Source organism: Panthera uncia (genome assembly GCF_023721935.1).
Source record: "Panthera uncia isolate 11264 chromosome A3 unlocalized genomic scaffold, Puncia_PCG_1.0 HiC_scaffold_11, whole genome shotgun sequence".
In the NCBI taxonomy this organism is placed as follows: domain Eukaryota; kingdom Metazoa; phylum Chordata; class Mammalia; order Carnivora; family Felidae; genus Panthera; species Panthera uncia.
In genome coordinates this window covers 34,518,523-34,534,579 of record NW_026057578.1, presented here as the reverse complement: position 1 = coordinate 34,534,579, position 16,057 = coordinate 34,518,523, and the positions used below count along the sequence as shown (strand labels likewise).

The window sequence follows — 16,057 nt, the reverse complement described above, 5'->3', positions numbered from 1 at the left end:
TTCTTACCTTCTAGCAAATGATTAATCATTGACCAAATTCCATTTCTAGAATGCATAGAGATATGTTAGGTGTAGGTGGGGGTGGGGGAAGACTTTGTGGTTAAGTAACACTGGGAGATGCCTATGCGTCCTCCTCTTCTTGGGCTCCACAGTACATTTCTAGGAATGATGTAATAAGGAGCCTGTTTAAATTCACCTCACCTGGCAACTCCTGAGCCAGTTCTCCATAATCCATCCTGCCCCCTTCTCTGGAGCTTTTCTTCTTGGTGTTCTTACCAACATATTCTGTAGTTCAGAGGAAGCCATGATAATGGATACCACTGCAACGCGAATCAATTTTCCAACAAATGTTTGATAGAAAAAAAGTGTTTTAGCATCCACAAGGGAGAGGAGGAAATGGAGCGACCTTTCACTCTATCAGAAAATCCTGAGATCATGGCCCAGCAATGGCATCTTGATTAACAACTTTCCTCCTTTTGAACCATGTGATGTAAGAAGCGGCCCACTATCTTTGCAGAAGGTTTGGAAAACAACCCTGTAAGATGCTGGGCAGAGACAGCAAGAAACACCCACCCCCAGGCCCCATGATGGCTCTTTAATCACAGGGCAGGCAGAAAGGAGGAACAGGCAAATTAACAAAAGGGCTACTTCATCTTTCCTTGCACAAAAGGGCCTAGGTGCAGAAGACAAAACCTACAGCTCTAGGAGCAGTGATAAGCACTGCTCAAGGAACTGGCGGCGAGCAGCTCACGCAACACATCTCAGAGTGACATTTAAATATAATGCTGATGTGCCATATATTCTGGAAGCATGGCATCAACTCTCTTATTTGTTCCCCTTACCACTCAGTAATAAGATATACAAATGATCAAAAACAACAGTGGGTGAGAGAAATACTAATGCTCATTTAATTGCCATCTGCTTTGGAACTGCTTCCCATCACAAACAGCAGTGGCTCGCAGTGATAAGGCCGCTGCAATGGCTAAGCGCTGAGGTCCATGGCATTTGCACTTACAGATAAGGCAGCAAAGACAACCCCACGTCTCCAAGGCTCACTGGATTTGACAAAGGAAAACTGACCTTAGCACCCAGCCTAGCACTTTCCTATTGTGTATGAGTGTGGGAGTAAACAAGAGGGCTATTTTACTCTATGTTTAGTAGAAAAATAATACTAAAGAAATTAAATGGAGCCTTTTTGATTCATTCCTAGTCATCCCTGTCTTAAATGTTACTGCCTGTTTTCACATCAAATTTCAGTTTCTGATAGTTAAGAGATGTCATCTCTCTTCTTCAGCCCAGGGACATTTTACATCCATGCAGCTTAGGAACAGAACCATCTGTGGAGAGAGCTCCGAAGTTGGAGCAGCCATATTTGCTCTGTATTTTTCCTGTGTGTCATGGGAGTTCTTGCTAAAGCAAGGAGGAGAAGCAGTTGCACTAAATTCCCTGCCTCTGTCATCTGACAGGGCAAGGAAAGAAAACCGGAAACTGACAGGAGAGGAAAAGGGTCAGGGGGAAATACTGGGTCAAGACTCAAATCATTTTGGGAGGGAACTGGGGCAGCCCAGAGTTCAAGGTGTCTAAAGATCACCATATGCATGAAGGCAGAAGTAATTATGGGCAATTGCAGAAGTACCAAATTGTCTCTGTAAGGAGGGATTCTTCATCCCCTGGTGACCTCACAGCACAGAACTCCAATAAGTAAGTGACCAGAAGCTCCTGTCAATGCCCAAGCCCTCCCCCTAAGGAATCTCTTAACTTAGAAAAGCCTTTTAAGGAACATTTTTCTTGTTTCTATAAAATGATGCCACCCACCCAACATTACTGAAACTTAAAATACATTTAAAAACTATATAGAACATGGAGTTGCTGGTGCTTAAAGAAAATCATGGTCACATTACTAATGCGTTAGAATTCTAAAATTTTGTAGTAGGCATGGAATTAAAAGATTTTTCTTATGATGGTGAACTGCTTATGACAAAATAGTCTACTGCAGCAAAGTAAAGGGTAAAGTTAGGGAGAAGAAAATGTAACCGGTGGATTTTTCTTTAGCTTGTTAAAAATAAACAGAAATGAAAAGAAATTAATGGAAGGGTTGCTATGGTTGGGCACTGTACCAAGAACTCACTAGATCTTCACCTATGAGCTGGGGACTGCTGTTATCCCCGAGCCTCAATGAGGACACTACAGGGTAAAATGTTCTGCAGAGCTCATTCCAGGTCACACAGCCAATGAGCCGTGGGGGCTCCAGCCAGCATCCTCACGTACCTGCTAAGCAGCCTCCATGAAACAGCAGGCCAAGAACGATAGACAGTGTTTAAATCCCCAACCATTACCTTCATAGAAGTTTATCTAGACATTGAGATGTATTTGAGACCGCTTTGGAAATTATGAAAGAACTTGTAATTAAAATTTACTTTGAAAAATTACTTCAAAAAAAGAGAAACCCAATTTAAACAAGCCCACGAAGGGTACTAGAGAGGTATTTTAAGGGAAAAGGAATACAAGTGAGCAAGAAACACACGAGATACACTTAGTCTGATTCATAATTTTAAATTAGCAAATTGAAAAATGATGAGATGCCAATTTTACTACCATTACTGAAAAATAAAATTTTTCTTAGAACCCAGAATTGGCCATAGTGAGTACAGGATGGGACTCTCAATCTCAGGGTCATGAGTTCAAGCCCCATGTTTGGCATGAAGCCTCCTTTAAAAAAAAGAGAGAGAGAGAGAGAGAGAGAGAGAGAGAGAGAGAGAGAGATAGTGCTATATACATATAATGGAATATTATATAACCTTTAAAAAATAACTCAAAAGCCTTATATGCATTGGCAAGAATATGCTCCATGATATATTACGTAAAGAAAGTAAAGCACAGAACATGGTATATTGGATTATCTTTTTGGGTTAAGTTAAAAGGGAAATGTATGTTTGTGATACATACATACATATATACACACAAACCTTACATTTATATATATACATATTAACATATACACAGATATGTTTTGTGTTTTATATTCTTATACTTTTTGAAGAAATTCATGTCTTTTATTTAAAAATGTTATCAAGAACTATTTAGGTAGCAGGATAATAGGTTGCTTTGGTTTTATTTCTTTTTTCTCAATTCAAAATAAATATGTACATATTTTAAACTCTCCTTGTGCCATTTTCATATTACCTTGCTTTTATAGAAAAATAGGGCAAAATACAATTTTTAAAAATTTACAGAGGTTACATATGCTCACTTAAATGACCCAGAAGTGATAAGTGAAGTCCCACCATACTGGATAGTGTGTTCTCTGTGATGTTCCTGGACGTTACCCAATGGAGTGGGCCGGCGCCACTCATCTCTTACCCCCACTCTCAAAGAGATCACTACTCTTAAAGTTGGGTGTATATCCTTTCAGAATTTTTTCTGTGCACTTTAAGCATATGTATAAAGATGGTAAAGGTTCTTAGCAAATAATAATGGGATCATTTTGCAATTTACTTTTTCTCTTGGTACTAAATCACTGTCATCTTTCTATCCTGAACACTGAGATCTAAGTCATTATTTTCAATAGATGTATGGTTTTCTAGAGAATGGCCATCCACATTTAACCAGTCTCTACTGATGGATATAGCTGTTTTTGATCTTTTTTATACAAATAATGCTGCATGAAATTATAGCATAAAAATTTGTCTGTTTTTAGCTATCTGATTAAAGAAATACATAATTCCTAGTCTAAATATTTGGTGAATTATAAAAGTTGGGATTGCATTAGCTTGGTCAGGCATAAATAAAGTCTTACTTTTCTAATCTAAACTAGTAGAGTGGTTTTGGACAAACTGACCTCACCTAAAAGCTGAGAAAATATAATTTATCAAATTACTTAGTGTCCTGAAAATGTGCATATTCTCCTTAAGGGGTCAAAATTATTCAACAAGAAGAGCACACTCCTCTTGCCAAGTAACACTGGCTTTTGAGGACACATCCTCAAACATGGAACAGAACTTTGGTTTTAGCATCATGTACCCTGTATTTCAGCTTCCTCAGAATGCATAAATAAGTCCAGCACTTTACTTATGAAGGCCTTGGCTTGGGCTGCTTCTCTGTCTGGAAAGTTAGTTTACCTTCCTGCTGTGATTAATCTTTCAAGGTCCAAACGGATTAGTCCAATCTTTCAAGGTCCATAACGGATAAATATAACGGATTATACTTATTTATATATGTGCACATGTATATGTGTACAAGGCTGGAAAATTGAGGATAAGTGTACGTGACTTTTCCAACTTTATATCTCTTACCCATATAGTAGGTATGAATTAATAATTGTTGACTACATCTTTTCCTTTGAGAAAAACATTTTAAGTGAATACACTAAGAAATTGTTTTTACTGATGAAACTAGTAAATGTTAACAAAAGTTCCAGCTCTGGGGTGCCTGGGTGGCTCAGTCAGTTAAGCATCCGACTCTTGACTTTGGCTCAGGTAATGATCTCACGGTTTGTGAGTTCTAGCCCCACACTGGGCTCTGCAATGACAGTGTAGAGCCTGCTTAGGATTCTTGGTCTCCCTGCCATCTCTCTGCCCCTCCCACCATTCACTTGCTTTTTCTCTCAAAAATAAATAAACAATAAAAAAACAAAAACAAAAACAAAAACAAAAAACAAAAGTTCCAGCTCACACCCTGCTGATGGGTTATCCGGCAATCTGTATCTGAAGTTTTAAATACACATACGACTCCTTCCACTTCAAAGAACTTATCTTCAGGAAACAATCATGAATATTTCCAGAGCTTTACACATTATTATTCATAAGAAAAAACGGAAATGGCTTCAATGTTTATCAATAACTAAATTATGGATAATACAGATTTCATGACATGGAAAAATATGGTCTATTAAGTGAAAACAAATGAACTCTCTGAAGTAATGGGTCCAAATGAGTATATACAGTAAGATCTATTTAATTAAAACAGAAGACATGAGATTGAAAGTGAAGGGACCAATATGGCAACAGAGCTGTCTCTAAGCAGTGGATTTAGTGGATGACCCTTCCTTCATTCTTTGCGCTGTCAGAATCTCTTTTCTGATACATATTTTACCTACTTTGCCTTTTACAGAATAAGACCTATTAAACATATTTGTGGAATGAATAAATCCATATTATCTTTCTTTAGCCATAAAAAAGTTTTTTTTCCCCTAGAAAATGCTAGTGTGCAAGGATACGGTTTCATTTTGAACCTTTTCCTATGGAATCAACATAGAATTTCAATGTTCTAGAGAAAAGGGAGTCTACAGATTTCCTATTGTCGTGGCTCAGCACATAAATGTTCATATCTGAATGTGGGAGCTTAGTTAAGCAGATGAAATAAAAACACACTGTTTAAGTCAAGAGGCCATAAAGAAAATAAAAATATTTAGAAAAAGATGGTTCTCATATTCTTATGTTGTTATCCTCAGGTAAGTCCCTTAAGTAAGTCCTCAGGGTGTCTGCCCTCAGTTTCTTAACCTATAAGAGAAATGACCAGAGAATTCTGAATAAAGTCTTTGAATGTCAAATCTGAGATTCAGACATCAACTGTGGAATCCCACACATGATAACACAATAAAGAAATTTCAAATGCTTCTGATAAAAAGGAAATGACTATAATGATGTGTTGGGAAAAAAAAATATGTGAGACTATTTTTTAAAGGGATTATTCTGAATCAGTACGTACACAAATATTGACAATGGTAATGAGCTGCACTATAAATACAGATGTTTCTTTAGCACAGAACTACATGTGTCCACATCCCTTCTCAACAACTTCTGGACTCTATAGAGAGTTCTTGACACAAAGTAGGAACTCAACAAATCATGCTTTCCCTTTTCTAGTCCAATTTCCCCTTTCCCTGGAATGAATTAGAGAGTTCCATTTGAAAAATAAGCCATGCAGAAGGAAAATCCTTAAGTATTCCACCATATTTGTTTATACAACCATTTCTAAAATGTATTAGGTGGTATACACCACCTGCTGTCTAAGCTCAAGTATTTGGAACATGATGTAACTCCTCTGCTGATGCTTATGGACATCACAGCTTCCTAACGATACTCTTTAGGTCCCCCGTCTCTTTTCTCATCCATTTACTAGCCCCACAACACCCCTCTTTTCTGTGCTCTTAAATCAGCTACAGTATGTTCTGGCTTCTGATACAGGCTTCCTTTTTAAATAAAAAACAAAGGAGGAGGAAGAAGGAGTCTTTATTTTGTGACTGAAAAAATCCTCATGGCTCACATCACTTCTTGAATCTGCAATTGGGTTGTTAAAGCTGAGGATTAGAGAAAATATTCCCACCAGAGACTCAAGCATTATTAAAAAACAAAACAAAAACAAACAAAAACAACCCACAAAATAACTCCCAATCCCCAAAGCTGGGATGTGTTCCAGCTTACTATAGAAATTATTGATTTTATTGTATTGTTAGCCACACATACGTGTGTGCACACATTTTTGAGCCTTGCTATAGGATATACCGTAATGATAAGCACTTCACAAGAATGCTAAGAGGGAGGCAGGAGAAGTATCTTTACAGGCCAGGAAATGAATGTTTGAAAGGTTATGTCATTGTCTCAAGGTCACCCAGCCAGGAGTAGAGAGTGAGAATTTGCACCCTTGGTTAATCTGATACAATCACTCTGCTGTACCATTCCCTTAGAATTCAATGCACTGGGAGTAGAGAAGATCTTTGTTATCTTTTAATGTTCTTGGCTTAATTTAGGGTAATAACAAGCTAATATGTTTGGGTGTAAGCAAAATCCTAGGTTTGGTCCAGGATTTCTCCCATTGATTTACCTTAGTAAAACCACAAGTCTTCTGTGGATGGATGACTGGGAATTTTTGTGGAACTGAACACTCTGATGAATGTGGAAGAAAATCCAATCATGTGGATATTTGAGTTCAATTTAAATTTTTTAGTGATACCAATTGAGATCTATGGTTCCATATGACTTATGTCTTTTTCTCCCTTTGAATGATGATGTAAGAAAATCCCTCACAAACATATTCGTAAAAATAGATAAACCATATAAAACTGCAGTATTTTAAAATAAGAAAGAACCTTAAAGATAATCCAGCCTTGCCCTTTAATTTATTACTAGGAAACCTGAAGTTATTATCTATCCTTGATTTCTTTGTGGCTATAAGGGTTGGCTGCACTGGTAGGAACAGGTATATATATTTTTAACCACCGGTGAAATTTTTTCTGATCCTAAAATCTGGACTTCTTAACTTACCTCCAAATCCATCAGGCACATATGTTTTAAGAACAATATTGCAGAAAATTGTTGGCAGTGATAATGGTTTATTTCCCTCATTTCGAAGAGAAATGTGTCGATAACCTGCTTGGAGGCCATCCAGCGGAAGAATCCTCTGGCCTATCAGCCTATTGTTGTCGTCATACACAGCTATTCTCAAGACTGCCAGGTCAGGGAGGATCACCTGCAAACAAAGAATGATACCTTTCATGGATTTTTTTGGAAAGCAGCTCCCAAGAGCCCTGACTCTAGGAATCTGGACCATATCCACACTGCTCTTAAATGTGCCTTTATGGTGAAACCATGCCCGTGATCAATTTGCATTCCTGAAGTACACTGTACAAACTGTAGTGTCCAAGCCGTTGAGAAAGCAATTGAACAGGTTTCCTGGAAATCATCTCATTGAAATTTTTAGATGAAATGGTTGTGAAAAATTGTGAGTCCAACCCTTGTCATCTTTCCCAATCTCCATGCATGTAGTGGACAAGAAAAAGGAGACCTTGAGAGGGGCGCCTGGGTGGCTCAGTCGGTTAGGCATCAGACTCTTGATTTCAGCTCAGGTCATGATCTCACCATTCATGAGACGGAGCTGTGCACTGGGCTCTGCACTGACAGAATGGGGCCTGCTTGGGATTCTCTCCCGCCCTCTCTCTCTGCCCCTTTCCCACTTGTGCTTTTTCTTTCAAAATAAATAAAGTTTGTTTTGTTTTGTTTTGTTTTTAAAGGGAGACCCTGAGAGATCAAGTGACTTTCCTTAATGTCAGAGACTGTAACATCTGGGCCCGGAATTGGGGCTCTTGACTTTGAATCCTGTGGTTTGTCTCCTACCTGGGCTGCTTCTGACATCCAGCTCTGTTTTTAAGATTATGGAAAGTATCTCTGAAGAAACGCTTTGCATATAAAGGACAATGTATGTAGAAATTTGGATTTTCCCTTTCTCTTGCACTTCTCAGTTTTTAATAGATTTTGGGATACTAAATACAGTGATATGTGGCAGCGAAAAACATTAATGATCCAAGACATTTACTCTCAACCATCTCCAAAATGAATAAATGGACATAAAATCTAAGCTCAGATAGCAGAATCCTAATTCACATATAAAATAGCAACATGACAAAAGGAAATCAAATGTTTTTAATCAGGAATGACTTTTCATTGGTTAAGAACAACCAAGACATCTTGGCTAGTTTAAGCATTGTGCCTGAAGCTAGACAATGGACTGGTTGCCTTCTTTAACTTCTAAAGAACAGAGAAGGATACAGACCTGGCATCTCGTTTCTGGGGCCAGTAATGCTATATGTAAAAACCAAGTTTGATATTTCCTTACTCATCAAAAATAAAGAATGCCTGAAGTCAAATTTCTGAACCTCTAGAAATGTGTGTAGGGATTATTCATTCTGCCAAAGCACACTGGCTACACTGACAACAGATCCAGCTACAACAAAGTATAAAAAACCAGGGGGAAAAAAAGGCCCATGAGAGGTGTGTATGCAATTTACAGTACAGTTTGACTATAGAAGAGAAGGTCATAGTGGGGGTTGCACGGATAATGGTGGAGGGCGTGGATCTCACAATGGCTTGTTTCATTGAACTACTGATCTTCTGTAACCTGGTTTCTGTAAACCAGTTAGCCTATTCTGAAGCTGCTAATCCTCACTTTTGTTAAGATAAGAAGCCAGTTATCTGTGTTGTGGGACATGCAAATGGAGCAGAAACACCTGGAAAATCTCTGCCTAAAGAAGAAGTGAGAAACTATTTTTTTTAAATATATGAAATTTATTGTCAAATTAGTTTCCATACAACACCCAGTGCTCATCCAAAAGATGCCCTCTTCAGCGCCCATCACCCATCCTCCCCCTCCCTCCCACCCCCAGTCAACCCTCAGTTTGTTCTCAGTTTTTAAGAGTCTCTTATGCTTTGGCTCTCTCTCCCACTTCAACCTCTTTTTTTATTTCCTTCCCCTCCCCCATGGGTTTCTGTTAAGTTTTTTTTTTTTTTAAATATATGAAATTTATTGTCAAATTAGTTTCCAGTGAGAAACTATTTTGGATAGGATAATAAAGCAAGTGAGAAAGAAAACCAGATATTCTTGGAGACAACACAACCAATGCATGGGGTTTTCAATACATCTTACACTGACAAAAGAGAAACAAAGGGAAAATTATTACAAGATTAAAAACTGAATCATTATAGAGAATGGCTGTGATTGGTCTTAGGATCAAGATATAGAATTAGGAAACCTCCCCCAAACCCAAAACAGACTGTGGGGGTGGCAACAGGTGACATGCTTTCTGGAAGCATAGGACAATACCAACTGGCCTAGTTAAGGACAGTTATTGGCCTTTTGGGTGCACCATCCTACCTGTCCTCTTGGCTAAAGGAGCACTGCAAGTTACCAGCTGCTGCCTTGGCAGAACAGAACTCTCCAGTGTAGGATGATGTCCATCTGTGAGGACACATTCTAAAGAGATTGTGAACCTGGACCGTGAGCATTGCCACACAGAAGGTGGGCTCCTTGGAGGAGGAAAGGGGAGCCGAAAGGACAAGGACAAACATAACAACAATCACATGTCATCTCTAGAACTCATCCACTGAAAGAAGAGAAAAAGGAGACATTTTGGGTTGCCTAACTGCCCCTATGTCATATAGTGTCTATACACTAAACTGTGGCCCCTAACTTAGCAGAGCGAGTCTGACACATTGGAAATGCCCTACCTTCCGAAACACAAATGATTCTTCATTGTAAACTGGATTGAGTCCATTGTTCATCACCATGCGAGTTCGGAATTCCTTACGTATGGTGTCAGTGGGTAAACCATACATATCCACTTCTACATATGTACCAATTTTCTTATCTGATAAAAACTGACCTGATATGACCTGCAGCAACACAGAAATAGGATAAGAGAGAAGTCTGTGTAATTATCAAGAGCAAAGAATAATCTAGAAGAAATTTTCTGTCCATCTTTAGAAATTTTAGTTATCTATGAAAATAATATGTTCATTGCTTACTAAATTAAAACACTATTGAGCAAGTAGTATATTCAAAAAAACTCAAGACAGAGGTTCTGACTTTGAGAACCATCTATAGAAAGAAAGAAGAAAAAAATAATGAACCATATAATACAAAAAAAAAAATAATGTCTACAGCAGCTTAATTCCACCTAAGTGCCCACATGTATGAAATGAAGGGTTCAAATATGTCCTAGGATCCCATCATAGCTCTGAAATTCTGCCATTTCATACCTTACTGAATTCTTTTATAAGTCTGGGAAAGAGACACACTGAAGAAAAAAGGAATGCTAAAATTTGCCCCTTATCCTTTACCAATATTGACAATGGTCAGTGTTACAGATTTATAAAGACCAGCATTAAATTCCATCTATTGTAACGCCATGGAGAGACTATTTTTCATTTACTTTCCAAAGGACTACAGCCACTTATCATTTCCATAATATTGAGTACCTGATAATTTTGAAAGTTTTTTTTAAGGTAAAACTAGCACACAATAAACTGTACATATTTAAAGTGTATAATAAGATCAGTTTGGACTTATGTGCACATATGAGAAACTGATGGTTTTGACTTTTTCAGAATGTCACGTAGTTGGAATCATACAGTATATAGTCTTTCCATTTGTTTCTTTCACTTAGTAATAAGCATTTAAGTTTCCTCTATTTATTTTCATGACTTGCCGGCTCATTTCTTGTTAGCATTGAATAATATCCCATCATCTGGCTGTACCACAGCTTACGTATCCATTTACCTACTGAAGGATGTCTTGGTTGCCTCCAGTTTTTGGCAATTATGAACAAAGCACTAAAAACATCTCTGCATGGGTTTTGGTGTAGATGTAAGTTTTCAATTCATTTGGGTAAATACCAAAGAGCATGACTGCTGGATTGTAGGGTAAGCAGCGTCACTTTGCAGTCTCGTCAGCAACGAATGACAGTTCCTATTGCTTCACATCTTCCACTAGGCACTTTTTTGATCTGATGTCTTCCTAAAAGTAGCTAATAGTTTTACTAGTGACCAAAATGTATCTCTTAAGAAGGGGGCATTTTGAGTCAAAGCTGAGAGCAACACATGGATCCTACATCTTGGCATAAAATATTTTACTGTGATATTTTAAGTCTTTTCCAGGGCCATCTGCATACACATTTATAGAATACTGTGAACAGCAGGGGCCTTACCTGCACTGAGCAAGTGGCTGCAATAACCCCGTCGACAGGAGTTTCAGAGAAGGGATCAAATGTTCGATCGGGCCGTCTCATGAAGTCTGGTTTGAGAAGGTACCTGGTGGGACAAAAGCATAGAAAGAGTTTATTAGTTGTGTTTACAAAGACTGTAATACCCTTGCTTCAGGACACTAAGTACTTCCTTTTCCCCATATCTAAGTTAGGAGCTCGACTTTTAGGCAGATGATTCTAAGGACTGAAGAAACTATTCCTGTCCTAGGGATAATCCTAAAGAGAAGCAGGAAAGAAGGAATGATTTTTAGATTTCAGGCTCCTTGACATCTAGGACTTCCTGATACTATTACATTCTCTTGAACTTTTTTTGTCATGGAACTCTTTAGATATTTACTCTTATATGCACAAAATAAAACTCAAAGAACAACAATGAAAAACCAACTATATGAGCTATAGTTATTAAAATATGAAGGGTACATGATATTCTACTTCTCTGTGTTTTAATTACTACATTAAATTATGAGATATAATGCCAAGTTAATAAATATAATTTCAAAGTACCGATATGCATAAAAATATTTTGTGAGATCTATACCAACAGTAATGAGATATGAAAATATTTGGTTTACATTTGGTGTCAGAGTCACAGGTACCATTAATATTACTGTGAATTGTTGTCTATGTTCACAGTCAAAAGAACCAGGCACTTTCAGTTAGAGGCAGGTGAACATAAAGATGTAATTACCTCCCCATTTCTGGGCAGCGCAATTAGGCAAGAAAATGAAATAAAAGTTACCTAGACGGAAAAAAGGAAGTAAAACAACTTCTATTCACAGATGACATGATCTTGCATACAGAATCTACTAAAGGAATCTACCTAAGGAATCAACTAAAAAATGATTAGAACTAGTAAATGAGTTCAGCAAGGCTGCAGGATACAAAATCAATATACAAAAATCAATTGTATTTCTACACACCAGCGATGAACAATCCAAAAATGAGTTAGGAAGATTCCATTTATAATAGCACCAAAAAAGAATTACTTAGGAATACATTTTAAGAAAATAAGTGCATGTACTTTGAAAACTACAAAATATTGTTGAAAGATATAAAGAAGGCCTAAGTAAATGGGAAAACATCTTGTGTTCATGGACCACCAGACTTACTATGGCTAAGATGGCACTATTTCACCAGACTAATATACAGATTTGATCCCTATCCAGATCCCAACTGACTTCTTTAGAAATTAACAGGTGATCCTAAAATTAATATGGAAACTTAAGGACTCAGAATAGCCAAGGAACCTGGAACAAGAAAAACAAACTTGAAGGTCTCCTAATTCTCAAAACTTTCTACAAAGCAACAGTAATCAAGATAGTGTAGTACTGGCATAAGGATGCACATATAAATCAATGAGACAGAACTGGGAATCCAGAAATAAATTCATATATCTACGGTCAATTGGTTATTGACAAAGACGCTCACACTAGTCAACGGGGGAAGGAATATTCTTTTAAACAAATGTTGCTGGGACAACTCTAACCACCACATGCAAAACAATAAAATTGGCCCTTCTAACATCATGTACCAAAATTAATTCAAAGTGGATCAAAGACAAAAATATAAGAGCCAAAATGATAAAATCATTAGAAGAAACATAGGGATAAATCTTTAGGACTTGGCAATGGATCTTAGATATAACACCAAAAAGCACCACCAACAACAATAAAATAATAATAAACTCAGCCTTATCATAAAAACTTTTGCTCTTCAAAGGACACTATCAAGACAGTGAATCAACAAGCCACAGAATGGGAGAAAAATTCACAAATCATATATTATCTGATAAGGGGTTTGTGTCTAGAAAATGTAAAGAATAACCCAGTTAAAAAATGGGCAAGTGATCTGCATACACATTTCTCCAAATAAGAGAAACAAATGGCCAAAAAGGAGATGAAAAGATGCTTAGTATCACTGATTATCAGAAAAATGCAAATCAAAACGATATGTCACTAAACACACACATTAGGATGGCTATAGTAAACGAGTCAGATAACAGTAAGTGTTGACAACGACATAGAAGTGTTGATCAGGACTGGAACACTCCTACATTGTTGGTGGGAATGTAAAGTGACACAGTGCTTTTGGAAGACAGTCTGGCAGTTCCTCCAACAGTTAAATATAAAGTTGCCATATGACTCAGCAATTCCACTCTTAGTATACACCCAAGAAAAATAAAAACATACCTATCCAAAAACTTCTTTGTGACTATTATAGGAGCATCATTCAGAATAACCAAAAGATGGAAACAGTCCAAAAGTTCATCAGTAGATGAATGGATATACAATATGTGGTATATCCACACAATGGGAAATTAGTCAACAATAAAAAGAAATAAAGTACTGATACCTGCTACAGCACAGATGAACCCTGAAAGCATGAGGCTAAGTGAAAGAAGCTGGTCACAAAACACCATGTATTATAAGAATCCATTTATATAAAATGTGCTGTAGAGACAAATGCAGAGACAGAGAGTCGATCATGGTTGCTTAAGGCTGGGGATAGGGAGCAGGGGATATTGGGAGGTGATAGCTCAAGGGTATGAGTTTTCTTTTTGAGGTAAGGAAAATGTTTTGAAATTGACCTAACTACACAATGTCTGCCCCTCATGCCCTTTGGTTACAGTCACATACTCATACCGCAGCCAGATTCCATAACCACCCTGAACTAGTATCAGACAACGTCATCTCTCTAAAAAAAATTTTTTTTGTTAGAAAGGCCTATAGCTGAAGATAGAAAAATTCCATACTCAGACAAACTGCAGATAAAGGGCAATAAAAGCACTTTCCCCAAAACAATGAATTTACTTTTAAGTGTAAAAGAATAATTAGAGGGATCAAATCTTTCCCATTCTTTAGGAGCATAACATTTACTAATTTTAACTCTAGATGATGTCAAATTTATTATCTTTTAAAATATAACCAAAAAGGATTCTGAGGTGTGACATTTCTCCTTAAAGAAAAATTCCAAGTCACATTTTATTTTTTGGCTTTGAGACAGCTGCCATTCATTGCTATCTTCTAAGTTTGAATAAATGTTAAAGAAAATAACCCCACATTCAACTTCGATGTTATCTTCAATAAAGAACCTCCAGGGGACAACACTGATTTTTAAATCAGGGATATAAAGAGTCTTCAGAATCATTCAAACATAAATGATGATTTTGAACTTTTACCTGTCCCCAAGGGAATGCAACCCAAAACATTACTTTAAAAGCTCTCACCGCACAAAAAAGATACTGTTTTCTATATTCACAGAGATTTAGATTTGGGCCTTTTTTGTGGCTAGTGTTAGTCACTGGTAACTATGATGACACAGAAAAACCTGAAGACTCAGCTACAATATCACATGCACTACTTCAAGCGAAGCCCACTGGCTTCTGCAAAGTATCAGAATTAGCTGATAATGGGAGCATTTGGATTCCAGTTGCATGGAATGAGGGATTCTTCCTCCTGAGAGATGTGTGGGCAATGGCTGTCTGGAGATTCAGTATTCCGCACTCCCTGCAGCCATTTCTGAAGGGACTCTTCTCACCAGAAACACAAAATTGGGGTATTGATGAATTCCTGCTGCCAAAAACATTCTTCTATGTTCCCTGCTCCCATATCTGCTTAGAAGGAAACTAATCTGTCAGAAAATGAACTGATCCAAAATAAGAAATGCCAGGGGAAAAGGGCAAGAAACTGAAGTCTAATTCTCCAAAGCAGGCAGCCTTCAGTGTAATGTATATATACTTTAAAATAAAAGAAAGCATGTAGAAGTTTGACAGGCCACAAGGTAAGCCTTGGCTTGGGGCTGACACTGAGCCAGCTCGTCTTGAAGGAGTATTAATTCTGGGTCTGTGGTGGCCTGCTGATGCAGCAGAGATTGTCAGTCACTGCCAGGGACCCCTGGGAATCAATGGGACCTGTGTAGTTCCACAAGGCTCTGAACTCAGAAGGGTTTTGTGCTTAGTTTCATGCTCTGCAGCCACTGTCTGGAAATTCTTAATAATTTGTGAACAAGGAGGCCCTCATTTTCAGTTTGCCCTGGGCCCCACAAACTAGGTAGCTGGTCCCGCCTGGTATTTTTTGGTATAGAAAATTAATTCATTCCAAGCATCCAGGTCTGTGTGATAGACAAGGGGATAGGCCAAAGCCAGTGACATTTGAAGGGATCCAAGGATTTTCTGTGGCCTTTTGTAGGGACTCAGAAGGCAAGAGAGGAAGAGAAGAAAGGCCTTCAGCTGGGTGGTTAGACAGGAGTCGTAAGAATCAGAAGATGGGGTCATAAGGAAGGACAACCTGTCTGAACACACCCGAGATAGCATCAACTGTTCAACACTCCATTATTTCCTTTACCAACAAGAAAGCAAAATGGTTGATTTTAACTATAAGATGTCATGGATTTCAAGACACAAGTTCCACAAAAAGTGTGCATCACTGAATCATAAAACATCCTACTATTTTGATACCCATCATTTAATTTTTTTTTATTTTTTCATTGTTTAAAATTTACATCCAAACTAGTTAGCATATAGTG

The 16,057-nt window shown here is 37.7% G+C and overlaps 1 protein-coding gene across 5 annotated transcripts in view; it reads right to left on the bottom strand.

The window, feature by feature from the left end:
- Positions 1 to 16,057, bottom strand: part of PLCB4 (phospholipase C beta 4) — a 423,595-nt gene that overhangs the window by 44,325 nt on the left and 363,213 nt on the right. For all 5 annotated transcript variants that reach the window (XM_049651129.1, XM_049651127.1, XM_049651128.1 and 2 more), the window contains 3 exons: positions 11,477 to 11,579; positions 9,999 to 10,163; positions 7,263 to 7,467 (listed from right to left, as the gene is read on the bottom strand). In XM_049651129.1, coding sequence (XP_049507086.1) covers positions 7,263 to 7,467; positions 9,999 to 10,163; positions 11,477 to 11,579 — 473 coding nt within the window. The remainder of the gene's footprint in view (positions 1 to 7,262; positions 7,468 to 9,998; positions 10,164 to 11,476; positions 11,580 to 16,057) is intronic.